The 26,869-nt window shown below is 37.9% G+C and overlaps 4 protein-coding genes across 4 annotated transcripts in view; 1 reads left to right on the top strand and 3 right to left on the bottom strand.

Moving 5' to 3' along the window:
• spen (spen family transcriptional repressor) overlaps window positions 1–13,472 on the bottom strand; it is a 39,276-nt gene extending 25,804 nt beyond the window's left edge. The window contains exons 1-3 of the mRNA XM_016283829.1: window positions 13,283–13,472; window positions 10,240–10,560; window positions 5,079–5,705 (exon numbers count right to left, since the gene is read on the bottom strand). Of these exons, the coding sequence (XP_016139315.1) occupies window positions 5,079–5,705; window positions 10,240–10,560; window positions 13,283–13,365 (1,031 nt within the window). The 5' untranslated portion in view covers window positions 13,366–13,472. The remainder of the gene's footprint in view (window positions 1–5,078; window positions 5,706–10,239; window positions 10,561–13,282) is intronic.
• Window positions 13,473–14,345: 873 nt separating this feature from the next.
• tmem82 (transmembrane protein 82) lies at window positions 14,346–18,403 on the bottom strand. The gene is made up of 7 exons (XM_016283828.1): window positions 17,733–18,403; window positions 17,529–17,615; window positions 17,238–17,310; window positions 16,918–17,095; window positions 16,407–16,824; window positions 15,976–16,157; window positions 14,346–15,862 (listed from the first exon to the last, which is right to left on the bottom strand). The coding sequence occupies exons 2-7, from the start codon at window positions 17,611–17,613 to the stop codon at window positions 15,779–15,781; spliced, it is 1,020 nt and encodes a 339-aa protein (XP_016139314.1). The 5' UTR covers window positions 17,614–17,615; window positions 17,733–18,403; the 3' UTR covers window positions 14,346–15,778.
• On the bottom strand, window positions 18,306–19,606 carry sult1st5 (sulfotransferase family 1, cytosolic sulfotransferase 5). The gene is made up of 5 exons (XM_016283841.1): window positions 19,473–19,606; window positions 19,276–19,407; window positions 19,056–19,150; window positions 18,581–18,586; window positions 18,306–18,380 (listed from the first exon to the last, which is right to left on the bottom strand). Exons 1-5 carry the CDS (start codon window positions 19,492–19,494, stop codon window positions 18,306–18,308), a joined length of 330 nt encoding a protein of 109 aa, XP_016139327.1. The 5' UTR covers window positions 19,495–19,606.
• A 1,042-nt stretch (window positions 19,607–20,648) lies between these two features.
• szrd1 (SUZ RNA binding domain containing 1) lies at window positions 20,649–26,446 on the top strand. Its single transcript, XM_016283827.1, has 4 exons — window positions 20,649–20,880; window positions 22,456–22,505; window positions 22,611–22,880; window positions 24,694–26,446. The coding sequence occupies exons 1-4, from the start codon at window positions 20,830–20,832 to the stop codon at window positions 24,806–24,808; spliced, it is 486 nt and encodes a 161-aa protein (XP_016139313.1). The 5' UTR covers window positions 20,649–20,829; the 3' UTR covers window positions 24,809–26,446.
• Window positions 26,447–26,869: the final 423 nt, after the last annotated feature.

Raw genomic sequence — 26,869 nt, 5'->3', positions numbered from 1 at the left:
AGTAAAATTGCAGGGCAGCGCTAAAAAGTTTGTTCCTGAATGTCTGAGTTCAGCTGCAACGTGATCTGTGTGTGAGACTGAACTTGACACCAAACTGCTTGTTTCACACAAATGCTGGCACAGACGTGCATGTTCGGCTAGAGTCGTTTTGAACTCGTGCATCTTCGGAAGCGGAGCTGCACGGAAAGTTACAAAAAAATGTCGTGCACACCGCCACGCGAAACAACGCCGCGCGCACTCAAAGCGAATTTGCGGACGCGTCGAGTATAAATCAGCCTTTGAGCGTGTGTGCGTTAGATACAGTGAAGACAGCGCGTTAGTTTAGAACTCTTCTCTTTTTTTTTTTTTTATTGTAGAGAGTGTGTTAATTTGTGCAATGATAACCTAACAGTAATGTAAATGATTTTTTAAACATATTAGAATGAGTACATTACAATATAAATTTATTAGAACAAGTACATTATTATTTATGGGCTTAAAAACAAGATGCAAACAATCAGAATATTGTACCTGGTGGGGAGTGCACAATGTAAACATGAAACATATGCAATTACCTATATTGTACTGTGGTACAGTTATGGAGGCCCTTCATAATGCAGAGGTCAACTGCCTGCTCTGCCAATAGTTAGAAATGGCACTATAGTAAGCAGTGTTTAATAAACAGCTGTTTTTCTAAATTCTGCTGAGGTGAAATTCAGTGCAGTCATGTATCGTGATACGTATCGTATCGTGATTTTGCTGGTGATACACAGCCCTAGCGAACAGTGCACATTTGAAGTGTCTCTGAAGGAAATAATGCATTATTTATCGGCTTTAATATATCGGCCAAATTTTCTTATCGGTTCCATAACGATAACAGTGAAAATTAACATTTATCGGCAGATACCAATATCGTGTATCCCTAAGATTAAAGGGGTCATATGATGCTGCTAAAAAGAACATTATTTTGTGTATTTGGTGTAATGAAATGTGTTTATGCGGTTTAAAAACACATTTTCCACATACTGTACAATATTGTTTCTCCTCTATGCCCCGCTAGGCTTCCCGCGATAGACGGTGTTGATGTTAAGCCGCAACACCGGTTACGTCACTTGCCCACTGCGTCACCGACCCCCACCGTCGTTTTGATTTTTATAGAAATAAAAATCATTTAAGACGGAAAGTGAGGAAAAGAGGGAAAATTCAAACTAACTAAAAAGAACAATTGCTTTATGCCGAATTGCGCTATTTCAAAGTGAAAGTAAAATGCGTACACCGCTTTTACAAGCTATTTAAAAGCAAAGGAAAGCGAGGAAACGCCCCGCCCCCGCGGTGATACCGGTATTGTCTGTGTTGTCACACGTCGATTAACCGGTGGGAAAATTTCCTCACCGTCACAACCCTATGCCCCACCTTTCTGAAACGTGTCGATTTTTACAAAGCTCATCGTTCTAAAAAAGCGAGGTGTGCTGTGATTGGCCAGCTATCCAGTGCGTTGTGATTGGCCGAATACCTCAAGCGTGTGACGGAAATGTTACACCCCTTACCATATTGTGATGATGCCCTGTCAGGCCGGAGCGATGATTCAAAAACATGAAAACCCATTATAAACGAGGCATTCGTTGCATCCAGTGGGGACATAATTATGGATTATAATGACTTATACTGTCTTTTTACGCGTTGCGTTGCATCGCATCGCGCCGCGTAAACATAAAACCATATCTGCATTTGTGATCGGAGAAATGACAAATAACAAGCCCTACTCTACACTGCCCAAAAAACTCGCTTTAAATATATAAAAACTCTTTAAATATAAAAAAAAATGTACTTACAATCTGTAAGTCAGAACAGCCAGCATTGTAGTCTACTCTCCCAGGATCAGGAAACAGTCCTCCATAAAATGTGCTGCACACATCTGAATATTTGGGTTGAAGTGTTCTGGAACAGTGTTGTAAATACAACTTAACCACTGATTTCTAGTCGTGTCCATTTTTGGAAGGTCAAACAAAGTAGTTTCGCTTTCACAATGAAACACAGCGTCACACACTGTGGCCTAGAGTGAGCGGCGGCGGCGACCTAGCGTGAGCAGAGGCCGGCGGCTAAAGTGAGTAACGGCCGGAGGGCTAGAGTGAGCAGAGGCGGCGGATTCGACGAAGGAGCCTCCAGCAGGCTTGCGGCAACCACATGTGACGACCCCGGGCTGGACTCCACTTCGTCCACGGTGAAAGCTGATCCGGCGATCCACAGCGCAAAGTTGTAGTATTTCCTCAGCGACCAGCACGGATCAGCTCCAGGCATGACGAAGCAGATATCGTCTTCTTTTGGAAGGCCAAACAAAGAAGTTTTGCTTTCACAACGAATCACACAGTACCTTCACGAAATGGCGCGGCAACAACAATACTACAACAAGAATAAAAGTTACGCCTTCTTTCTTTGCGTGAACATTTGGGTGCCGTTATGCAAATCTTCCCACATAGTGATGTAGATATGTGGGGGCATGTTAGAACGACGGAGCCGTTTTAGGTAGGCGTGGCTGACTCTTAACTTTTATAAAGAATATCTCTTTGGATTTGAGACTTTAGTCTTTGCAACTTTACAGATCTTCTTTATGCACCAAGAGCTTATAACACTCCAAAGAGAAAGGAAAAATTGAAATCGCATCATATGACCCCTTTAATACATCTACAAAAGCAATAAGGCTTCTGTCTTTTAGAAATGCTTAAAAACTAAATGTTTAAAGGGGGAAAACTAAACTAAATGCATTCCCTTTGATATAGACAACTATAACTGTTTAAATATTTGTGCTGAAACATTTCAGGTGGCTCTATAGCCTATTTTAAAATTGAAGGATAAAAAGAGATTCCCACGAAGATAAAGTTATATAGTTAGTCTAAAACCTGCTGGGGGCAATACCTGACCAGAGCCATTATGGCCTACACACATATCTGCTCCAGGGCATCCCTCCCAATATGCCGACTCAAAGTGCTTGAAGCCAAATCTGCAACTGGGTCAGGAATGAGAGAAAAAAAAATAGTTGGTATAAAACTATTCCCTTCCTTGGACTTTTTCAAGTTTTGCTGCTTTACAGCATGGAATCAGCAGGAATGTCTCAGAAAAACAGATTTTTTTTAAAGGGGTCATATGACATTGCTAAAAAAAAAAAAAACATTATTTGGTGTATTTGGTGTAATGCAACGTGTTTACGCGGTTTAAGGTTCAAAAAACACATTTTCCACATACTGTACATTATTGTTGCTCCTCTATGCACCGCCTTTCTGAAATGCGTCGATTTTTACGAAGCTCATCGTTCTGAAAAACACTGTGTGCTCTGATTTGCCAGTTATCTAGTGTGTTGTGATTGGCCGAATACCTCAAGCGTGTGACGGAAATGTTACGCCCCTTTCCAAGTTCAGCAAACTTTCCTCCGTAAAATGTGCTGCACACACTCGAATATTTGGGTTGTACTGTTCTGGAACAGTGTTGTAAATAAAACTTAACCACTGATTTTTAGTTGTGTCCTTTTTTGGAAGGCAAAACAAAGTAGTTTGGCTTTCGCAACGAAACACACATTTTAGTACCTTTTTATAGGTACTATAATTTCTAGCATCCGATGAAAATTTAATACAAAAGGAAAAGGCAACAAGCATCTGTAAAAACAGTAAATGTTGACTGTGTGATAAGTAATGATGAATGGCAGCAGAAGCATGTTTACTGTTGCTGACTAACTACTTAATTTGTAATCAGTATCCATTGTTACTGACCACTTAAAAAACCTAGGTGATCACCAAGACCACCAAAAACAAAGCTATCACATGCAATTACATGAACATGTGGATTGAGACCAAAGATCAAGAACAAGTTCTGAAAGATCATTTTGGAATTGAAGCATCAACATGCTGCTAAGACATGTTTAAAGCCATGTCATTTCTGTGCCACTTTTCAAATAGGTTGCCCAAACCTACATCAGCCAAACAGATAGTCCTGACTCAAACTGACGAGCCAAAGTTGCTGTGTCGGTCTGATCGAAATGCTCAAACAAATAAAGCATATAGTGATAGTGTCACAGAGCCACAACCTATACATTTTTTACTCACCTATGCAGATTCTTTTAGGATAAAATATATTAACATTGAAAATTGCACATAAGCACATCATAATTTAATACATATTCTTCAAAAGAAACAAAAGTGCAATACTGCAGTTTGAGTACTAAAAGCTGCACAAACATGGCTCAACAATAATGATGACCCGTGTGAGGGAGTTTTGAGCTAGTTGACGGAACAGTCACTTGGCCTTTTCCAGTCAGTGTTGCTTTGCCACTAAAAATGTTACATTTGTAGATCTTTTGCATCCATTTTTATGCCTTGCAAACATATATGTTTGATTTTCTGTGATGTAATCTACAATGCTTTTGAAAATTCTGCAGATTTTACAGAAAGATAATACTATCTAGCTAGCTAGCTAACAGATGAAGTTTTGTTGAAATTGCAAAAGTGGCATGTGGTAGTCTTGAAAGCTCAGTTATAAAGTATTGGAAAATATAAACCAATGTTTTGCACCATATGCCATCACTTTCCAGCAAAAGTGTTTGTAATTTTATAGAGTTACTATGTAACTAAATATCCAGCTTGTTTCAATTATTTGTGTAAAACACAAAAGATGATATTCTGAAGAATGCGCTGTCCCCCAATGATGGTGAGCAAATGTTGACAGAATTTTCATATATATATATATATATATATATAGTGTGTGTGTGAAGACTTCAAACCTCCAAGTCTGTCCAAGATTTTTTTCTTCTAAATGAGCATTTTTATCAGGCTCCTATGAAAATAACATTGGACATTTTTGAAAATAAGGCATTCAATAACGAACTAGTAACCTTTTCTTTGCCATTATAGTGAAATTACTGAGCCTAAACACAGTAGCCTGATAAAAATGCTCATTTAACAGAAACAAAATCTCAGAAAAATCTCAGACGGAGGTTTTTGCATCTAAAGTCTTCATATATATATATATATATATATATATACACATATACACATACATGTACTGCCATCAATATGCTAATGAAATGCACCAAGATGCTTTACTGCACTTACCTGCCACTGCCGCTACTGCTGGTGCTACTGACAGAGTCAGAGCTGGAGGAACGACTGTGAGATCCTGAGCCGCTGCGGGAGCGTGCCGGCCGCGCTGCTTGACTCGGCAGCCTCTGTGGTGATGGATTGTGTGATTGCGAAGAGTGTGGTGAACCACTGCGACTGTGATGGAATGTCCTTTCTCCTCGCCTGCCTCTTTCTTCTCTGTATAAATCCCGATGGACAACACTGGCGAGTGTGAAAGCTTCACGGGCACAGGGCTCATAGCGAGTCTCTGTAGTCTCAAAACGACTAGGGCTCCGGCTTCGTGAACCATAGTAGACAATGCCTCCCGGTGTCGAGCCGCCACTTCCTACTCCAGCAGTGCTGCTATTGCTTCCACCAGCACCGCTGCTTCCTGCAACACTCCCTGCAACACCTACACTGGCCCCTGATGAGCCGCCTCCAATGTTGCCACTGGCAGAACTGGCACTCCCGCTGGCTCCACTGAGGGCCCGGTCCCTAGAGTCTCTGTAATAATCGGTCTCATAGTGACGCTGGCGATCGAAACTACTGCTGTTGCTGCTGCTACGCTCATGGTGTCCATAGGCACTGTGATCGTAAGAGCGCTCCCGACCGTCCGCAGCCCTACATGACAAGGAAAGGGATGGAGGATGGCAAAGAAAAATGGAAAGAATGAAATGAATGTTATTTTCATCCCTGTCAGGCATACAAGTCAAGTGACATGCGTTGTAGAGTGATTTAATCAATACACAGACTGCAAGTGCATGTTGGAAAGATGCTGTCTTGGGACTTTTCTTTTACTGTAGCACAACGCATAACACAAATATTGCTACCAGGTCAGGACAACTTGGAATTTTTTTTGTTTGTTTGTTTATTTATTTGGGATTTTGCTTCAAGTCTTTTTTGCAATTTACTCTTTTGGCATTTCGGAAATCAAACTGAATCCATATTGAAAACAAAGGGGATGAAAATTATGCATGACAAAAGTCATGCATGTCATGGTCAGTCACATTCCAAGTTACACAGGGTAGAGAAAAAAAATCTGGAGATTTATTTATTTTACAATGGCAATTTACAATTTTTTATATAATTAAAATTAACTTAATTTTTTTAAATCATTAACCTACTGTTTTTTGTGTGTCTTTTTCGTGAGAAATTGCAATTACATTACACTACAAGATGACCAATTAGATACGGTTAACTTCTTCTGTATTACCATGAATATAATGAAGCAACTATGTCTTTTAATTAGAAATTCTAGACAACATATTTTCCTTCTATGACAGCATGATATAACTGCGTATTACTGCCTCATTTTGTGATTTAATTAACTAACAGGAATGAGGTTTCATGAATACAATGAAGTCGTTCTCAAAGAATAAAATCAAAGCCACAGGTCAAAAAACTCATTATTTTGAAATAAAGGTAATTTACGATGAGACACTTCAACATCAGTTATTCTGGTCATTCTGCAGAATAATGATTCATGTGGAGAGTGATTCTAAACCATGTTTTTAAAAAAGAGGAGCAAAATAAACCCTAAAGAAAAGGAATGAGTGAAGGGGACGCTGAAGCACACTAAACTCTATGCTAGCTTCAGTTTAACAGCCATTTTGAAACACATGAACATTGTAGTTTCAGTAGTCCTTTTCAAACTATGAAAACATAACTGCAATCATTCCACAACCCTTCTTTAGTCAAACAGCTACAGATATTTTTTAATCTCTGAGGGGGGGCAGTAATATTTGTATATTTTAAAAATTAGATATTTATAATAATGAGTTCTCCTAATTTTATAAAACACAACTGTTTTAATCTACCTGCAAGTTTTTCAAAATCTTACACTGATAAATTCACACAAATTATTACAAATAAAATTTACAAATAAAAATGATTTCATTTACTTTTTTAAACTTGAATAGTCTTCAGTGTGCAACAGAAAATATTAATAACCAATAATCTACAAAAGGTAGTCTTATTACAATGATATTACCATGGTTAAGAAGTGTTCTTAGGCACGGCAAGAAGTGGTGTACCTAAAGTCTGTTCAACCTTGCAACAGAGCTACCAATAGTTACATGTATTTTATTTTTTTTTATTGTATTGTTATAAGTACTGTGCAGTTGTCTTTGTGTTATATACGCACCCACTGTGAAAATGAATTTCCTCTTTGGAGGACAAGTAAATTATCTATTAACTATACTTTAACTTTAATAATGATGATAATAATCAGAATAAACTAATATTTTGCAAAGTTTTACCGACCACTGACCATTAATAAGTGCATGGTTGCCAAGCAACAAAACTAATTTACACATTAATATTAGCTATAAGTAAATTCTGTCATTTCAAATCACTAAAAGGTTGAAATAACACCTGACAAATTACATTTAAAGCTTGAGATGCAGCTTCTCCAGAATAAGCATTTGTTAGTCATTGACAGTGAGTGATAGTGAGCATGTAGCAACAAATCTGACCTAGTAAATCTATTGTATTGTTATAAGTACTGTGCAGTTGTCTTTGTGTTATATACGCACCCACTGTGAAAATGAATTTCCTCTTTGGAGGACAAATAAATTATCTATTAACTATACTTTAACTTTAATAATGATGATAATAATCAGAATAAACTAATATTTTGCAAAGTTTTACCGACCACTGACCATTAATAAGTGCATGGTTGCCAAGCAACAAAACTAATTTACACATTAATATTAGCTATAAGTAAATTCTGTCATTTCAAATCACTAAAAGGTTGAAATAACACCTGACAAATTACATTTAAAGCTTGAGATGCAGCTTCTCCAGAATAAGCATTTGTTAGTCATTGACAGTGAGTGATAGTGAGCATGTAGCAACAAATCTGACCTAGTAAATCTGTTTGGTTTCCATTAGAAAAAGATGCTTTTGTTTAGTGAAGCCAGCTGTGTAACTTGACTGTGATCAACCTTAACAGTACATATAGTCCACTCCTGTAATTTCCACAAGAACTGACAAACAGTGGTGACACATTGCATCACAACACTCCACAACTAATTTGCCATCTCCTCCATTTCCATTGAGCTGTTATGTGTTTGGTCAGCTTTGCTGTATTCTTTAAAGTCATTTGAACCTTTTTTTCTTAACATGCCTCAAACACTATTCAAATTATTCACATAGGTAAAGCAGAGAGGCAAAAAGCCAGGGAGTGTGAAAAAGAGTGAGAATCAGGAAAGGGACAGCAAAGTGAGGTAAAAATCTGCAAATGCCAACAAGCTACTAAAAACAGCCTGTTTAACAGCTACATCTGTTAGTGGGAGATGGAAAAAAGACAGGGGATCAAACTAGGGGTTAGAGAACAGCTAATATACACAGGGCAGAACATACCAACCTTTTCAGACAGCGGTAACCCGACCTACAATTCCAAATACAATTTAGGGAGACAGAACTTTGTGAGCAAAAAAGGGGGTTAAAAATGTAGAATGTAAAAAATGGTAAGAAAAAAAAACGAGGTAATCCTTATCTTTCAGGATCCAACATAATAGTTTGGCCAAAAAGAATCCATGCATCTTAAAAAATAAGTCAATATCGATATGCAAAAAGCGTATGGAGGTAAAAGTCAGGAGGTAGAATGTCCAACTCAGTTCTATGCAAAAAAAAAATCCCCAACAGATCAAAAACAGACTGGAGAAAGAAGTCCAAAAATATAAATCCATAATATTGACCTTCATACAGCATTACTTGTGTTCTTCATTGTCATTATTCCCTCTAAACGAAATGTCTCTGTAGATTTTTTTTAAATATAAAAACGTAAAATTTATCTGCATGATGCCTCTGTTCTTTTAAATCCCTCTTCAGTGCATTAAAAAAAATCTGATTCAGTTATTTAAATCTTATCCCATCACCTCCTTATGGTTGAAACAGTTAATTTCTCTGATATCCCATCAGAACAAGGTACCAATGTTCTAATCACTGTGAATGTTAATAATCCAAGTCAACTCTGAAAACATGGGCATTCGATCAATGTTTAACCAATCCCAGTGGAATCTTCATTGACGCTTGGAAAAAGAGATAATCCATTGGCATTGGAATAGTCCATTAGGAGAAATCAACTTTCTTCTTAATTGTAGCGTATCCACAGTCTGCTGTAGTCCCAGATCCATTATGGGGCTTTGTAATCCAATGACATATTTCACATCCAAACTGAGAAGTCTTCGGCCCCACAACAGCAATACCTCCATGCTTTACTTTGAGGATCCAAAAAAACAGTTCTTTCTTCAGTATATTAGACCAAATACTACTTTAAATCCATTCTTTTTTTCTTTGATGTTTAGGAAAAAAGCAAAAATGAACTTAAATGGTCTTGAAATAAGTAATGAATAAATAAAGAGATTTGCTCACTTTGTTTCTGTCACATTCTACCATGTTGATCAATGGCAGAAGTCTCCCATGTAATTAACAGCCAAACCCTAACACCACAAATAATCCCCAAAAAAACATATATATATAGAAAAGAAACCGTAGTGATAGAATATCCTTGTCATTGGGTAGTATTAATCCAGTGTGATTAAGAATCCAGAGAATACCATCCAGAGCACTCCAGATCATGGAAGGGAACTGATCCTAAACCACCCATTTCAATAATCCAATTACCAATCAATGGGTCTTAATTGATCAACACCGTAATCGTGTTACAATAACAGAGCAAAAACACATGATGTAACCCATTAATCCACCTTGGGCGGTACAGTACTCCAGAATAGGGCAATTCCAGGTAAGGCCACGCTCATGGATTCGCTCTGGCTTCCAGAAATCCCAGAATATTTTGAAATCCGAAACATGCCCTGGATTCTCTTCGCAGCGATATCCAACTCTGAGAGAATCCCCATGCAGAGGCACGTTAATCTCTGCATAATGATAATGAATTTCGGTGCATGGTCACCATGCTTTGACAAACTTCAAAACTGGCTCGCTTTACATGGTGAGCGATGACAGACCTCGACCATCAAAGCTTGATGCCCAAATTAATACCCTCCAATGTGTTCTCTTAATTTCCCTTATGTCACCCGCCCCCAAAACAATAAATCAGCCCAATTAATGACGGAAATAACTGGGAGGGAGAGACGAGTTACAAGAAACGAATGGTCCCCCTGCCTTCAGAAAAACTATGTCCACTTACCCGTCTAGTCTGCGTTCAAAGCGTCCCTCTCTGCTGTGGAGTGACACAGGAGGCCCATACACAGGGCCCCCTACCCCCCTTGTGAACCCTGAAACATCCCGCCCACGAGTGGCTATGGACAGGCTATCATCCAGGCCTCGAGCTGCACTGGGAATAGTTCCTGGCTCATTGTAATCGGTGCGTAGGTCCCTGTCTCCCATCTTGTTGATAGAATTATGAGCTTTCTGAGCACTTTTAATGTCCACAAAATCCACAAAAGCTGCCACTCCACCCTCCGATCCACGTTTCGGGAGCACCTTGACACTCTCCACACGTCCATATCTAAAAAAAAAAAAAGCAAAAAAAAAGGGCAGAAAAAGTATTTAATTGTAGCCAACACTGATGCACTGTATGATACTTGCAATCAATAATGCTGATCTGAATAACCATCTACATCCAATCTGCAAAGTAAAAAACAAACCTGCATGCCAGTCATTTGTGCAATATGTAAATAAAGCTATTCAAATAAAAACAGCCTGCCTTTTGCATCCTCAGACAAAAATGTGCCACTGTATGAGTAGCATCAACCATATGCCAGTAATATCTCCCTTCATTTGAATACATCCCATAATTATGGTAGGAAAACAAATATCAGATTTTGATAGCCTGTTGCTGGTGCACCACAGAATTGCGAAATAACCAACATAGCCTTTTTCTACCCTTAAGCTCTGTGTGCCATTAAGCAATAAGTATATATGAATGCCAGAATTCAGTCAAATGTCATAATTCTGTCAAATCATTCAGGCTTGAAACCTCATTAGGATGTCTTGATCTGCTCTATGTACCTGTGCCCTGTGTAAATAAACGTACATTATTTTTCACTTTAAAATCCTTGAAACATGGAGCTTGCATAAGTTTCAAGTAAATATACTACTACACATTAATTTGCTGTCAATCATCAAACAAATAAACAAAACATGCGTAAATCGATGACAGGTGTACATGGGGGTTAAAACAACACTTGGTAAGCAAAATATGAAAAGGAGTCATAAACAACAGGCATTCAAATGGGTGTTCAGGTGAGCAGCTGTCTGACACACCAGTTCTCACACTCCCATCTCCGTCGCCATTTTACAAACCTATTCACACTGCTTATTCATTCTCGCGTCCCCCATCTTCAATAAGTACCTCTGCCGCACTGACCTGAGCTTTGACAGTCACCGTACACAAATCACTTTGGGCTACTTAAATGTTGCATTTATTTATATAGATGCATAGATCTGCATTTATTTCCTTTATATAACAGAAACCCATTTCTCCTTTAATATTCCGTCACAATTGAGCGTGAGCGCGTTTTATTTAGTTCCCGTTCAAGGGGCGACCGTCATTACCACAATTCAAAGCTAAATAGAACAAAAGCCTACCGTTGAGACAACAAAGCGGTTGGTAGATGAATAAATTATTTACACAAATCTTATATGTGTGTGTGTGTTCGACTCGCGAAGTAATATCTTTCTATTCAGTGTTATGTTCATTAACTTCAGCTTGGAAATCTCCAGCACAATACAAACTAGTTATATAACCCAACAAAAACACCATTATGATGAGTTCGATCACACCTGAATTCTTTAAAAGACTAAGTTACTTACATCTGTGCGTTTTGATTGTATTTGTACAAACACGTAACAGATAGACTATGCATTTGTGGTCACTAAACTCGTTAGACAGCCTTTAGTCAAGTCAATCTTATATAGTGCTTTTTACAACGTGCATTGTTTTAAAGCAGCTTTACAGAAAAACATAACGTTAATGTTTATAATACCTTCATGAATTCGTCGCACAGAGCTGGGCGATAATATTGTTTACATTTTGCGACGACACAAACAATCATGTAGTTGGTACTTGCGATGTAGTTTCACTTTGCGTGACCATACTGCATGTATATGAATGCGGATAAAGCTGGATATGTTTAGAAATCCAACCTTTTATAGAGAGATGTGCGATATAGTTTGGGACGATATAAAGTCAAATGTGTTCGACGTGTAATACACGGTACTGCGATGTCACTACTGAGGGAGAAATCTCACCACGCTGTTTCAGGCGTGAGCTAAAGACAGATTCGCACCATTTAGTTCCAACAAACCGTGTTGTTCTGATTTAGTTACGCCTTCCAACCAAAGCCAGGTTGTAACTTCTGCGTGAATTCATTGAAAAACGATACCTTGCATTACCTGAATCCATACAGGTCAGAAATGCGCATAAAACCCCCTCAGGTAAGTGGCTACAACGTGCAGATATGGGTGGTTTTGAACGCTAGATGTTTCTTGTAACACTAAAAATCATGTCTTGCTGCCATGCTAGACAAACCAGCCCGCGTATGAGAGTACACCTCACCGCCATACATACACAAACTTCTGGCTGACAACTCAAACGTCCTATTGGTGCAGTAATACGAACCGTCGCCACATGTTTATAGACTGACATAATAATTTGCAGGTTGGTCCTGCACATTTTCATACATAAAACTCGTCTTGAAATTAAACCCCACACTGCTATTGTTTGACTTCTTGTGGATGCAGCCACTGACGGTCAGCGCTCGCCTGACATTCATGACATCTGAGCCGAGGAAGCTCATAACAACACCCACTGTGATGCCTTATTGCCTTTAGTAGTAGACACCATTTAGCCCATTCAACTCGCTCGCAGTATATATTTTTTTTTTTTTCAACCATCGAGCAATAAACGTTACTACTTTTAAGAGGTGCTACTGACATCTGGGTTGCAAATTAAAGCAAACTGAAGCCAATAGTTATGCGCTTGTATGCGACCCTCCGTGCTAATTAGCAACCTAGCGACGTCTGCGACTCTCGAAAGCTAACTCACTAGCCAGCGTACGTTAAGTGAGCCAAAACAAGCCAACTCAATAGCAGCGTCGCTGCGAAAGTTGTGGCACACGTTTAAGGTGTTTAACTCTGCACCGGTGTGCTGCTATTGTTTCCCCCCAAAACACTTGAAGGAAGCACATTGCTGGATGTTGTCTCGCTCTCGGCAAATCGTCACTTACCGTTTGAAGTGCTCGATAATTTTTTCCTCTCGTACATTTTCTGGTAAATTCCCCACCCATAAATGTCTGGTTTCCCGGACCATACTGCGTGTTGGTGTCCCCCGACCATACAGAAGATTGTACCGAGTTAAATCCGACTGAATGTGTGTGGTGTGGCGAGCAGTTCCTCTGACTGGACCCGCTTGCACTTGAAAGCTGTGTTGACTGCGAGAGCCTGAACCTCGCTGTCGAGGAGCGCGCTCCGGTTCATGACGAGATCGCGCATAAGCAATAAGCACTCGGAATTCCTCATGGATAAAATCGGACATGACATATTTTATTGTAAATCACTTTTAAATGTTAAAATGGGTATATATATATTGGATAAATATATCTTTAAGCGTGCAAGGTAAAAGTCAGACTTGGTTCCCTTTGCTTTAGTTCGACATTTGACAGCCTTTTTGTAGAACATGACTTTAAAATGCAAGTTAATCATAATCTTGGGGTGTAAAATGTATGAGACTCGTGGTTTACCGCAAACTCTTTATTCGCGAGAGTCAGTGGCTGGACGGTGTTAATGACAGTATTATTAGTTTCAGTACTGCTGCTTTGTATACGTTTGCACAGCCATTTGTTTTCCCAAAATCCAGGTGGGAACTGTCTGTTTGATATACGACTTACAAGTCAAAACAAAAGACATGACTAGATACTCTGTACTCAAGTGAACTAGTGTATTTAGAGGACTCAACTGGATTCTCTCTAGATGATAATAATAGTTCCATCTGTATTTGTGGGAGATTAGTGGTCGGACATCTCCCAGTCTTAACTACAACGGCGAGAAGGATGCCTTTAGCATGATTAGTTATTGAAAAGACAAGCATCGCATCGAATGTAAGCTTAATAATTAATGACAGTAGTCTGTTTACAGCAAGGATCAACTGTCCAAAATGTAAATAAAGGCGATGATTAATCACCAGCTTGTGGCAATCAAATGGTGTCCTGAAGAAACACCCAAGATAATGTCCAATCATATAACATTTCTTTATTAAAACAAACATTTGACTGTTTTCCAACTATGCACGAGGCGTATGATTGGATGCACGCATGCGCCAGAATGCGGCAAAACAGGGACCGCAATGGATGAATAGCGCGTGCGCTTTACACGCCCACACAGAGTTTTGACAAAGAGCAATTACAAACCCTCTGACTGGCAGAAAATTCTGGAACTTGTACTGAGGTGGAGCTGGTTCTCAAGCTGGATCTTGAGCAAGCCACATAATCTTCAGATTCAGTCTTGAGTCTTCACTGGAATTCACTGGACTTTCTGGATCTGCCTAAATCCTTAATATATGGAATAGAACTAATAAAATGTAATTCTTTGACAGTGCTTTTGGGATTGGATTTGGGATTGGTTGCACGTTGGAAATACAAAAGCGCACTTTAGGCCTAAACAATATTGTTGCATGTTATACAATAAATGACTCCCCTGGATACTTGGGACAACAATGTTCTTTTTTCTTCTTGCTCCTAAACACCACAAGACGGTGTGGCAAACTTCTAAGGACATGAAGACATTTACTGCTTTACTAAATTGCTAAAAAAATTATTGTAATGTATTTATTCGACAGAGGAAACAACTGGATTTATAAAAAGGCGACAGAATGTGGAATGCGTTTGAGAGAAATGTTTTGTCCTTGTATGTTTGAGCGCTTTAAAACATCCTGGAGACCGTGGAGAATTAAACACTTGCAGATTGCATGCCACAAACAGACCACACACTCGATGTTCGTGAATGTTCAGTTGTTAATTTTTGGCGCCAGTTATCGAAAGAATGTTCTTTGAAATATGACGCCATTTTGAGCATAACCTAGTGCAGAAAAACCCAGCACAACAAAAGAAATGACAGCGCCGCGGCCATTTTGTTTCCAGTGGAGCTATTTTGGGTTCAAGTTCAGTTGAACAACTTTAGCGCACGGCTGCCTTTAATGGGCTCAAAAATGTTACAAGACAACACGCAATTATTTAGTGAGTGTAATTGCTATTTTGAACTGTTTTTGATGTATTAGTTATCTTTATTATAATGCCCGGGTGACCCTAGCAAATACAACTATTTGTTACTGTTCCTATATCCAAGTCATAGATAATCAAAATGAATATAAAGTGAAATGTAATTTAATCACGTTAAGTTCTCTCTAATTATATTCTTGATTTTTTTTTTAAATATGTATTTAAGTATAGAGGGAATTAATGCAATACATCGTATACATAAAGGTATCGAATAGCTATATTTATTACGATGGAAGGCATTCATAAGGCATTCATTTTTCATGCAGTACTTGAATGTTAAGGGAGTGTAAATGAATGTAAATGTTAAGGGAGTAAAGCTAAATGGACTTTAAATATTAAGGACTTAAAAAGCACATCTCTTCACTTAAATGTATTTTGTAGAGAAAGTGTGTGTGTAGGCATATATATATATATATAGGCTGTATATGTCAAGTTTGTTTTCATCCAAGCCTAGTCCAGTTTCCTTTCCAATTTCCTTTGTTCCTCCTGTTTTCCATGGCTTTTTAATGGGCCTTTAGGCACATAGGTGACATGCTGTGAAAATACAGTACATCATTAAATTGTATGCACATAATCTTAGTTATATAATGGATGCCTTGGGGATCAGATGAAGAGATCAGCAAATGCAATTAATTATTAGTTCTAACCTGATATATGGCTTCCAAAAGGTCTTGAGATGGTAACAGGCACGCAGCTTCACCAATGAAGCAGATTAGAACATGGAGTACATCTGACCAGCTGCCCACTGTAATCAGTAACACGAAAAGCCCACCCAGGCGCACAACGACTGTATTGAGAATCTGTTGGCCAGGCGATTGATGTCGATCCTCTGAAAGATTGATTATATACTTGTGATTAGACTCAAATGACGGCCAGTGTTGGCATGAAATTTACAATATTGTTCAAAGGTTGTTGTTTTTTAAAAATAAATTAATACTTTTATTCAGCAACAATGCATTAAACTGATCAAAGGTGACAGTTAAGACATTTATAATGTTACAAAAGATTACAATTTTAAATGAATTCCAGTGAATAGAACTGTTTAAAACCATTAAGTGTTACCATTTGATTGCCTTACCATTCATGTACACAACCAGCAGAGTGTAGCATATTGTGAGTGGGGTCCAAAATCTCAGAGCCTCAGTGGTCGATAGAAAGTTTTGGTTTATGTTTGATATGGCAGCAATTCCAGATACGCTAAAAGTTATAATTAAGGCACTGCAGAGCCAGGCTAATATAGAAGTGCCAGTGGTTAATAGTCCAATGCAAAGTCCACAATAGCGCTGTGTACTGTGTATTGGATACATTGTATTTACATGTCGCCATATTCTGCTGCACCTGCTTGCCAAGAACCAGCTCAGTCCAACTGCAAGGAGGAGGCTTAGCCAGCCTTGTGGTGCCCCCTCATGGAGGAAATTAAGGCTGCAGGTTAGTGCGCAGCCCAAGGAGAACTGGCACTGGATAATCAGCAGTAACAATGGGTCCATTATTGAGTCCTAAACAAAAAAGAACAAGAACATTTTATCTAGAATGATAACGAGTTGTCATGCACAAATGTATTAAATGTCATAAATCAATTATGCTCGTACTGATCCTCCTGCGATCCGTGCTGAAATGGCTCTAAGAGAGAACTCTAAAACTATTAGTGATGCAACACGAGACCCCACAACAGAAAGAAGCACGGTTAGGATCCAGAACTGAATTTTCTCTATTATTCCACCATTTAGTCTGTTCCTTCGTTTAATGTCTGTTTCAGGATCTGCGATACTTAAAAGACAGCCAAGAGAAATGTACAAAAACATCAACACAAAAACTGTCGTATCTTATTATTGAAATATTATATCATATTAAATATCTATTATCTTCAGCCATACAGCATGGGTTAAACAACATAGCACATATAACTAACCTCCGTGCCTCAACAAACAAGTAAGTTTTTAAAAGGTTACGAAGAACCCAAATTCCACAAGCACCCACAAGCCCTGTGATTAACATAAAACACAAGACATTTATATATAATACATACATATATAATATTTCACAATGCAGAAAAGGCAAAATTATACCAACAGATCATATTTTAAATATTATTAGATATTTATGTGTGAATAAGTCAATAAATATATTATCAAAATGATATCAGTGAATGAACTCCTTTATTATTGAAAATTTGTGACAGAACACTCATTTAATGCCTCACCTTGTAAAACACTATGTAAAGGAATAGCACTTGGTTTTAGCCAAGTAGGAACACTTGGCACAAACCGGGAAATGAAGGACAACATGCCTATGAAAGTGAGAAATTGTTTAATGCGTCAGTGAATTGTTTACATAGATACTAGTCAAATTGGCCACACACACAAAAAACAAAATGAAATCTTAAATCAAAAGCATCAGTACTGACCTTGTTTTGTTATTTTCAGTTGCGTTGTTTGCGATCCTCACTCATGTATAACCTTTATCAAGTGCAGATATGAGAGTTGGAGGTTTGGTAGCACAGTCTCAAAGGTCACTTAATCCTTGATCAGTTTTTACAACTGTATGATTTGTTTCTCTACAGCCACAAAGTTTTAATATATTAATGTATTTCCATAATTATTTCGGAGGCCTGTTCCTGATTCAAAATGGTAAAAATATGAAATAAAGAAACATTACATTTCTGCCCTCTGCGGGGGATTATTTTCATTTCCGTTAATATATTATGTATACTTTCCAGAGATTTTATGATGGGACTTGAACTTTACACTGCATTCGAGAGCTTTGAACAGTCAACAGTTACCACTCATCCAGAGTAGTACATTTATATTACAGTTTGTTGCCCAACAATGTACTTTATGAGGCAAAATAGAAACATATGGGATTAAATAGTTTATCATTTATTTAGGAAATTGTAATTTTGTTTTCTGGACTAGAAAACAGACACACTCCATTTCAGTCTTTCATATTGTGAACCGTATTGGAATAGGACAATCAGCCATTATTTTGAGATCATGTTCCTCAAATGCAGCATCCTCTTCTGCACTGAAGTGATTCTTCCAGTCACCAGCTTCACCTATAAAGTAAAATAAAAATAAATTCTGCAAAAGAATAGAGCAAATCCAATTTAAATGATTCATAACATGAACTCTGAGACTGTACGATCAAAGATTGTATCTGGGATAGTTGAGTAGTTTGCCATGGGGTTTTCTCGCATTGCAGAAATTTTTTTATAACTACCGTCTGAGGAATTAAGCAATGTGGGTAACTTCGAACAGGGTCCTGAAATTATAAATAAATACAAGTTATACAAATAAGTCAAGTACTCATAATTAGTCTTAGTTAAAGGAATTATACCTTAGTTCAAATTTACTCACCCTCAGGCCATCCAAGATGTGGATAAATACAAATTTAGCATTCCATCACTTGTTTACCAATGGATCCTCTGCAGTGAATCAGAATGAGAGTCTAAACAGCTAATAAAAGCAACACAATAATCCACAAGAAATCCACATGACTCCAGTCCATTCACATCTTGTGAAGTGATAAGCTGCATGTTTTTAAGAAACAAATCCATTAAGTCATTTTAACTTTAAAAAGTTGCTTTTGGCCAAAATATGCATCCATAATTCATAATAATGCTTCCTCCAGTGAAAGTCCATCTCCTGTTGTCCTCTCACATCAAAATCCACTGAAATATTTGTTAGTTTTGGGCTGTTTTCATTTGTAAACAATGTTTGATCTGATTGACCACTTTCATGTCTTCATAGAATATGTAAAGGATTTTCTTGTTATGCCTTTCCCTCCAGTATCCTTTAACGTGGTCATACCAGGATCCCCAACCCACTGAAAAAATGATTCAGTCATTAGGAGTTCATTCAAGATCATAATTAAGCGCATTCACATTTTACACAAAAAAAGGCAATTGCTGTGGTCAACAGTATCTTTCAACTGCAGCATGAATGACTCACATTGCCCTGACATGAACTTCTCCAGATATTGTGGCCAAGGGCCAGGCTCTAGCTGGTGAAGATTCATTCGGTCAAAATGATAATATGAAACCACAGTGCCTTTCGGATTACGGGCCATATGTACTGTATAACCTATGGAAAAATGAATTGGCAGTCACATAATATCGTATTTTTCAATACAGCCCATGAAATCTAACCTTCTAAACTTGCAACCAGCATCCCAGAAAGAACGAGGCACAAGCTGGATGGGAAGATGAGTTTTGATAACACGAGGGGGATCCATAACCTCCAGCTTAGTTATACCGATAACATTGGAGTGTAATTTTTAAATATGCAAATAAGATACACCTATATATAGGCTATATATATATATATGGTAAGCGATTAAAATGTTTAATCTAATTAATTACATGATGTGGCGATTAATTAATCGAATTAATCGCAAATTAATCACACATCAAATTTGGCTGAGAAATTACTCCCAAAAGATCATTTAAAGTCATTGTTGTGTAAAGCATCAAACAGACATTACAACAAGTAGCTTCAGCAATAAATATTTTATTTGATCAAATTGATTACATTTACACTTTTGGACCATGAGGGTGAGTAAATGATGACACGATTGTCATTTTTGGGTGGGTGAACTATACCTTTAATTAATTTTATTAATTTTATTATTATTAATATGGAAATATGAAATGTTTCTTTAATGAAATGATACTCTAAATAATAAACTAAAACTGCCAGTAGGTGCCATTTATTAATCACTTTTTCACCGTAATTAATTAATCTAATTAACACGTTAAATTACCAGCCCAAATATATATATATATATGTATGTATGTATATGTGTGTGTGTGTGTGTGTTGCTAACCAGTTTTTGGTTCTATTAAACATACCAGAACTTGAACCATCAAGAGAGGTCATCTCTAAAAATGGCATGCGCACCTGAGTTAGCGCACGCTTGTACTTTCGTGCAATTTCGAATGAAGTTCTCCTTCATGCTATCCACTACTTCCTGTGTCCATGTAGTTCCTTTTACGAGATTTTTTTAAATCTTTTAAATTTCATTGTGTTGTTTTCATCATGTTGTGTTCAGTCTTTTGTTCTCTACCTGCTTTAGGATACGTGGCAATGATCAAATCCATATATATATATATATGAAACCTGGACTGTATCAGCCCGTGCACGTGGTGTGCATTTTGTTGTTAAACTAGTGCTTTATTATTATTATTATTATTATTATTACTCCAACTTGCCTCAACACACCTGCCTTAAAGTTTCTAGTATGCCTATTAAGAGCTTGATTAGCTGGTTCAGGTGTGTTTAATTGGGGTTGGAGCTAAACTCTTCAGGACACCGGCCCTGCAGGACCGAGTTTGGGCACCCCTGGTGTAAACACAGTTTTATGATTCTTAGCATTTCTGTAACTCTATCCTCCCAGCCGCAGATGGCGCTACTGTGTAACACTAAGCGGCTCATTGACGCTGTAGAGTGAAAATGTGCGTTAGCGTGTGGGCTGAGGGAAGCCCCTAGTTAGCCAAGAGTGGAAACATGGATGATGAGGAGGTCGCCGAGAGCTGGGAAGAGGCCGCCGATAGTGGGGTAAATCTATGAAAAGCTTTCCTTCTCTCTTCCACAAACTGTCTTTTCAATGTACACAGCCTCGTGTGGAGCATTAGGCTGATTCATACCACCGGCCTCATGCTAGCGCGCTAGTCACACCTGTATATTTAGAGTTGGGCGGTAGGCCGCAGTTAAAGGGAAACTGGCCCCAAATCAGATGTTGTGGTATAATTCTTATTTTAAACCAGTAGGTAAAATATTTTGAAAATGGCAGGTGGTGAAGCGACACGTTCGTGCGTCACGTAAAACAATTTGTGTTCAAAGCAAATGGCGTAATGAAATGAAACTGCCTGCTAACTAATGCTAGTTAGCCGGGGCAACTTCTGATGAATAAAAAGGGGAAAATCTTTCTTTGCCACCGTATAAGAAACCAGAGATGGCTGCCGAAAGGGCCGAGACCTGTTGGATGTCGTAGAGAAGGGAATGTGTATTTTTGATACATGTAGAATTGTATGAGTTGATTTTATGCGGAAATACGTTTTCAAAGCAGTGGAATATCGAAGTGGGATAGTCTCCATTCAGACAGTCAACAGGCGGTTTTCACAAGTTTTCAGTTTGTCCTGGGGTCTGTTCCACAGTATCATTGACAAATACACTGTTCCACAGTATCATTGACAAATCAACATGGCTTTATCTAGTTAAGTAACGTTCTGTAGTGATTTAGATTAAAAATGGAAGGTTTATCTCAATAAGCTCCGTTCTTGTTATAACTTTCGGATGGTACAGATGTGTGGATCTCATGAGCGTTAATATTGTTTTGTAGATACATTTAAAATATTAGCTTTTTAACAATTAAAGAAAAAAAAAACTGTCGTCTACTCTCATTTCTGGCCTTATTTCGTCTGTAGAGCGAAATAGATGATGTGAGGCAGAATCCAGTCTCCGTCTCCATTTACTTTCATTGCGATTTGTTTTCAATACAATAAAAAGTTATTCGTGACTGGGATTGTCATTCTGCCTAACTTCTCCGGTTGTGTTCCACAGAAGAAAGTAATGCATACAGTTTCACAACGAAATGTGGATGAATAAATGACCGAATTTCATATTTTGGTCTGAGCTGTTACTTTAAAAATGCCCTTGACAGAAAAAGTTCATTGGTATTTAATATCGCGTTTCTTTACTCTCATTTAGTAGCATATATATATATAGCGAGAGCGAGCATGCAAAATGTGACCATGTATCATGGTTGCTTAAATATTGAGCTCTTTTAAAACGTGAGACTTTTTAAAGGGTTTGTCAGTATTTGTCTGCCAGTGAGGTCAACACCCCAGCCATTAGGCTCCGTAAACACATCTTTCCCTCCATTTGAATGTGTCTCTCAAGTCTCTGTTTAGAAAAGCCACATATTGTCTACCTACTCAAGCAGCACTCTGTAATTCGGCCTTGTCATTAATTTAGCCACTGCACTAAGGATATATAAATAACTTTGTGACATTGAAAACTTGCTGCTGCTTCAGAGGCTCCTCCTTGAAGTGGCCTGCCTGTACTGTTTTATAAGATAACTTTGAGATATTCTTCCAGTAGAATTTTCATTTTTTTGTGTGTTTGACTTAGGAAATGGAAAGAAGACTAGAGGAAAAGCTTCGAATCAGTCAGAAAGAAAGGTGTGTCTGGTCATCCTTTAGTTTTTGAGTCCATATTTTGCTCTGTGTTGCTTGTTTTACTCATAAAAAAAAAAATCATTTTTTATTTTTTGGATGCTCTTCCAGACTTTCAAGTGGCAGTTCGAGCAGTTCTCCGATGAGAACAGCCATCGTAATCCAGGATGACTCCCTCCCCGCAGCACCCCCACCTCAGATTCGTATTTTAAAGCGACCTTCCAGTAACGGATCTTTAGGATCATCTGTGACGCAGACTCGACCCTCCCCACAAGTAAAATCCTTAGCTCAGCGAGAGGCAGAATATGCAGAGGCCAGGAAGAGAATCCTTGGCAGTGCTACTCCTGATGACATGCCACAGGAGAGACCCAATTCAGACCGGTAAAATACTGACACGCTCATTAGAGGGAAACTGTCATAGTTCTGGAAGTTAAATAGATTTTTTTTTTTTTTTAATTGATAAGCTTCTGTAGAAGATCATAAGTGAGCATCATAATAGCTGAGTCAACAACTTTGATTTTTGTTGTGGATTATGGGAAGATCCTCGATGTAGTGTGCTTATTTAGCATACTAATATTAAATTGATCAAAGGTGACCGTAAAGATTTTTTACAATGTAACGAAAGATTTCTATTTCAAATAAATACTATTTTTTTTAAACTTTCTATTCATCAAAGATTTCCACAAAAATATTAAGCAGCACAACTGTTTTTCGACACTGATAATAAATGTTTATTGAGCAGCAAATCAGCATATTAGAATGATTTCTGAAGGATCATGTGACACTGAAGACTGGAGTAATGATGCTGAAAATTCAGCTTTGCCATCAGAGGAATAAATTACAATTTAAAATGTTAAAATAGAAATTACAATATTACTGTCTTTACAGAATTTGATAATTTCTTTTAAAAACATAAAATCTTACTGACCCCAAACTTTTGAATGGTAGGGTATATATAAACAATTTTTTCTCTTGCAGCAAGAAGCAAAATATATTTATTTTCATACTTGCCATAAGCCTTTTCTAAATCAGTTACAAATTTCACAGCATTTCATGGCATATAGTTAATTAATTCAAAGAATTGTACACAATTTTCACATACTTTTAATCAGAGTTATTAAAGTTGTAATTTGTTGCAGAGCTGATTTGTTTTGTTCATGGCTTAAGGCTGGTTTAAATAGGATCAGGGTTGCAAAAAGGTGGAAAATTTCCAGTACATTTCAGAAACAAATCCTTTGGAAACTTTCCAGGATTTTTTTTTTGGAATCTTCCAGGGATTTTTGGAAAGTTTCCGGAAATTCTCCACTCATTTGCAACCCTACATAGGATGCATTTTTGCATTCTACTGTGCTACTTTTCCAGTTAAAATAAGTTAAGCCTTTAAAGAACTCTTCTCTTGACCTTGCATTTTTTCCCCCCAGTCCACTGCCCACATCTCACATTTTTCAAAGCAAAAACATGTTCTGTTTGAATGGCCCATTTTCCACAAGTTGGTATGATTCATTAGGGTCTTAATTAAATGTCAGCAAAATACTTTGGTTAAAATTCCTCAACGGTCATGTAAAACAACACCCTTTTTACCTCGTCAAAAAGCGACCCGTTTCGTTGCATGTCTCTTTAAATGATAATGAACTACTGTTCACTCCACCCCTCTCTTCTGTTTTTGTGTAACAAAACGAATCCACTGTGTCCTCGGTGGCTCTCATGTTAGGAGAAAATTAAGACTTTAAGTTCACTTTTACATCCAACTACAAAAAACCTGCATTGCTTATTGTCATCGCTACAGCTGCTCGAGCACGGAGAAAATGGCAGACAATGTATAACTAGCTGAGAGCGGAAATATGCTAATACAGGGTCCGTCAGCGATTGTGGGCGGGGCATGAAAATCAAAAGGACTTGATAATTGAGACTGTTTAGGTTTTTTGGGGATGGGGAAAAAAAAGCAGTGAATGCTTCTTTTTTATGATTGTAGGAAGGTTGTCCACACACTGCTAAGACACGTTTATATCCAAACACCATGTAAAAGTGAATTTTGCATCCGATGTCCCCTTTAAGAAAGCTTTGAAATCTCTGTGGAGACTTCCAGAACCAAGGCTCAAGCCATTTTGTTATTTACAAATGGCTGCTTTTAAAATGTTGAAATGCTCAGTATATTTTTGATTGTGTATTTTACATATTGTCTATCCTCAATCAGATCCCCACGTGGAAGCAGCCATACACTTTCAGAGGAAAACAGATCAGGAAACCATGTGGTTCGACAGCCAGCTGGTCCAGATGGTACACAAGGCTTTCACCACCAACGCAGATAGGAATAGCAGCCTTTCCTGGGAGAAAAGGGGAGGCAATAGTGGGTCTCCCAGAATACTGTTGAAATTCAAAAATGTATTATCCATATTTAGGATGTGGGATGTTTTTAAAATAAGTATGAAACCCTCTCGAATCCAGCACAGCATGTGTGGAATGTAACTGGGGAAAGAAACACGATCCAGAGGAGTGAATGGGGAACGTTCCCCGCTTTTACACTGTGATGAGGACCTCGCTTCCGGACACTGCTCACTGTGATGTCCAGCCCCCAGCCCTCAAAATCAAAACGAAAATAGAGAGAAATGAAACTATTGTCCCTTCCTCACGTAACTCAGCCGTCACTGGCATCCAGCCTGTCAAGTCAAGCCCTCTGAAGAGATATTTGAAAAAGAAGAAAACAAGTGCTGGATGTTCTAGAACCCATAAAAGGATGGTATGAGGCACCAGCTTCCTTCAGCAATAATTCTAGAAATATCACTAATTATTCAGACCTCTCTTCTCTCAAGCTTTTGTATTGCTTGTGTTTGTCTTTTATTTTAATTTTGGTTATTACTAGCTCGGTCTGCTAATTGCCATATGTTTTTAAATGGGTAAGAAACAGTAAGGGTATGTTGTGGAAACTCAAGCTGACTTTAAGGTCTTTGTTTACGGTTATCTTTTTTATTTTTTATTTTGTTGTTTTACTCATGGGTCTTCCTCTGACTGTCCTGATTTCTACATAAAGAAGAATAAAACAAGAACTAGTAGAGTATTAAATGAGAGCAGCAAATCACATTTTTAAACCGTTTCTATGCCTTTTATATGATTTAAAAAGGTTGTCATTTTAGACCTCTGCATTTAAAGTGAAATCCAGTGGAAAGATGACTTGTGTAAATATTCCTTGTGCTGGAAAGAACTGAAGGGAGTAAAGGGGAGCGGGGAGGAATGATTTTGCTGGCTCCTCTCACCTCACTTTCTCATCAAATCTGCTGTTGGCCATTTTCTTTTCTTTCTTTTTATGTAGGAACTCAGGTTGTTGTGAGGAAATGAATGAAGTTGTGTATCAGTGGATAGGTTTTTAACTGAATGATGGTGCAATGTTAAGTTTACATGAAGTATGGCTTCAAGATCATTTGAAAAACATTGACTGGATTACAGAATGTCCTATAAGAGATTATTTAACGTTTATTAAAACCTAAGAGAGAAGTGTGTCGCACCGGTGGCTTAACAATGCAACTTTAATGGAGTGTTCAGTTGGCCTAGTTGCTTTGGTTCTTGCAATACAGTGTCTATACATTAAGAGCCATACTACTTTTTTTGACTAATTCCCTGCCCTTTTTTTTTCTTTTTTAAATTTCCTTCCTAAAACTTACTCTCGTGATATCTCTGCCTCATGCAGTTTATGGAAATACCCTTTAATCTGACATGTCATTGTTCACCCATTGTGCTGTAACAAATCAGACCAGACGGGTTTGTCATGGCCTGCCTGAGAACACAGAAATCGGTCTGTAAATACTTTTCAAAATGCCCATTTAATAAAGACTTTTTAAATAATGTCTCCGGAGACCATTTTTGAAAATATTTAATTGTTTCAATTCTTTCAATGATTTTAAATGGGGAATTCTTACTTTTACCTCTAATGGCATCCAACGGTTTGCAGACACATGATGCAAACTGGTCCTTCCAGTATCAACTACAGGTGCATCTCAAATTAGAATGTCGTGGAAAAGTTCAATTATTTCAGTAATTCAACTCAAATTGTGAAACTCATGTATTATATAAATTCAATGCACACAGACTGAAGTAGTTTAAGTCTTTGGTTCTTTTAATTGTGATGATTTTGGCTCACATTTAACAAAAAACCCACCAATTCACTATCTTAACCAATTAGAATACTTGAGACCAATGTTAAAACATTTTTAGTGAATTGTTGGCCTTCTGGAAAGTATGTTAATTTACTGCACATGTACTCAATACTTGGTAGGGGCTCCTTTTGATTTAATTACTGCCTCAATTCGGCGTGGCATTGCTGAGGTGGTATGGAAGCCCAGGTTTCTTTGACAGTGGCCTTCAGCTCATCTGCATTT

This window comes from Sinocyclocheilus grahami, unplaced genomic scaffold, assembly GCF_001515645.1.
Source record: "Sinocyclocheilus grahami isolate Dianchi unplaced genomic scaffold, SAMN03320097.WGS_v1.1 scaffold177.1, whole genome shotgun sequence".
NCBI lineage: Eukaryota > Metazoa > Chordata > Actinopteri > Cypriniformes > Cyprinidae > Sinocyclocheilus > Sinocyclocheilus grahami.
Note: the sequence above shows the minus strand (reverse complement) of the source record. Positions and strands in the feature narration are given on the sequence as shown.

What these genes read in the sequence shown, in the direction of transcription:
- szrd1 (XM_016283827.1), top strand. Translation starts at nt 20,830, where the DNA reads ATGGATGATGAGGAGGTCGCCGAGAGCTGGGAAGAGGCCGCCGATAGT. An exon ending in AAGAGGCCGCCGATAGTGGG is followed by an intron (nt 20,881 to 22,455) that starts GTAAATCTATGA and finishes TGTTTGACTTAG; the next exon opens with GAAATGGAAAGAAGACTAGA. An exon ending in GAGAGACCCAATTCAGACCG is followed by an intron (nt 22,881 to 24,693) that starts GTAAAATACTGA and finishes ATCCTCAATCAG; the next exon opens with ATCCCCACGTGGAAGCAGCC.
- sult1st5 (XM_016283841.1), bottom strand. Translation starts at nt 19,494, where the DNA reads ATGCTGGTTGCAAGTTTAGAAG. An exon ending in GCTGGTTGCAAGTTTAGAAG is followed by an intron (nt 19,408 to 19,472) that starts GTTAGATTTCAT and finishes ATTTTTCCATAG; the next exon opens with GTTATACAGTACATATGGCC. An exon ending in GAAGTTCATGTCAGGGCAAT is followed by an intron (nt 19,151 to 19,275) that starts GTGAGTCATTCA and finishes TCATTTTTTCAG; the next exon opens with TGGGTTGGGGATCCTGGTAT.
- tmem82 (XM_016283828.1), bottom strand. Translation starts at nt 17,613, where the DNA reads ATGTTGTCCTTCATTTCCCGGTTTGTGCCAAGTGTTCCTACTTGGCTA. An exon ending in GCTGGTTGTGTACATGAATG is followed by an intron (nt 16,158 to 16,406) that starts GTAAGGCAATCA and finishes TCAATCTTTCAG; the next exon opens with AGGATCGACATCAATCGCCT. An exon ending in TTTTGGAAGCCATATATCAG is followed by an intron (nt 15,863 to 15,975) that starts GTTAGAACTAAT and finishes GTATTTTCACAG; the next exon opens with CATGTCACCTATGTGCCTAA.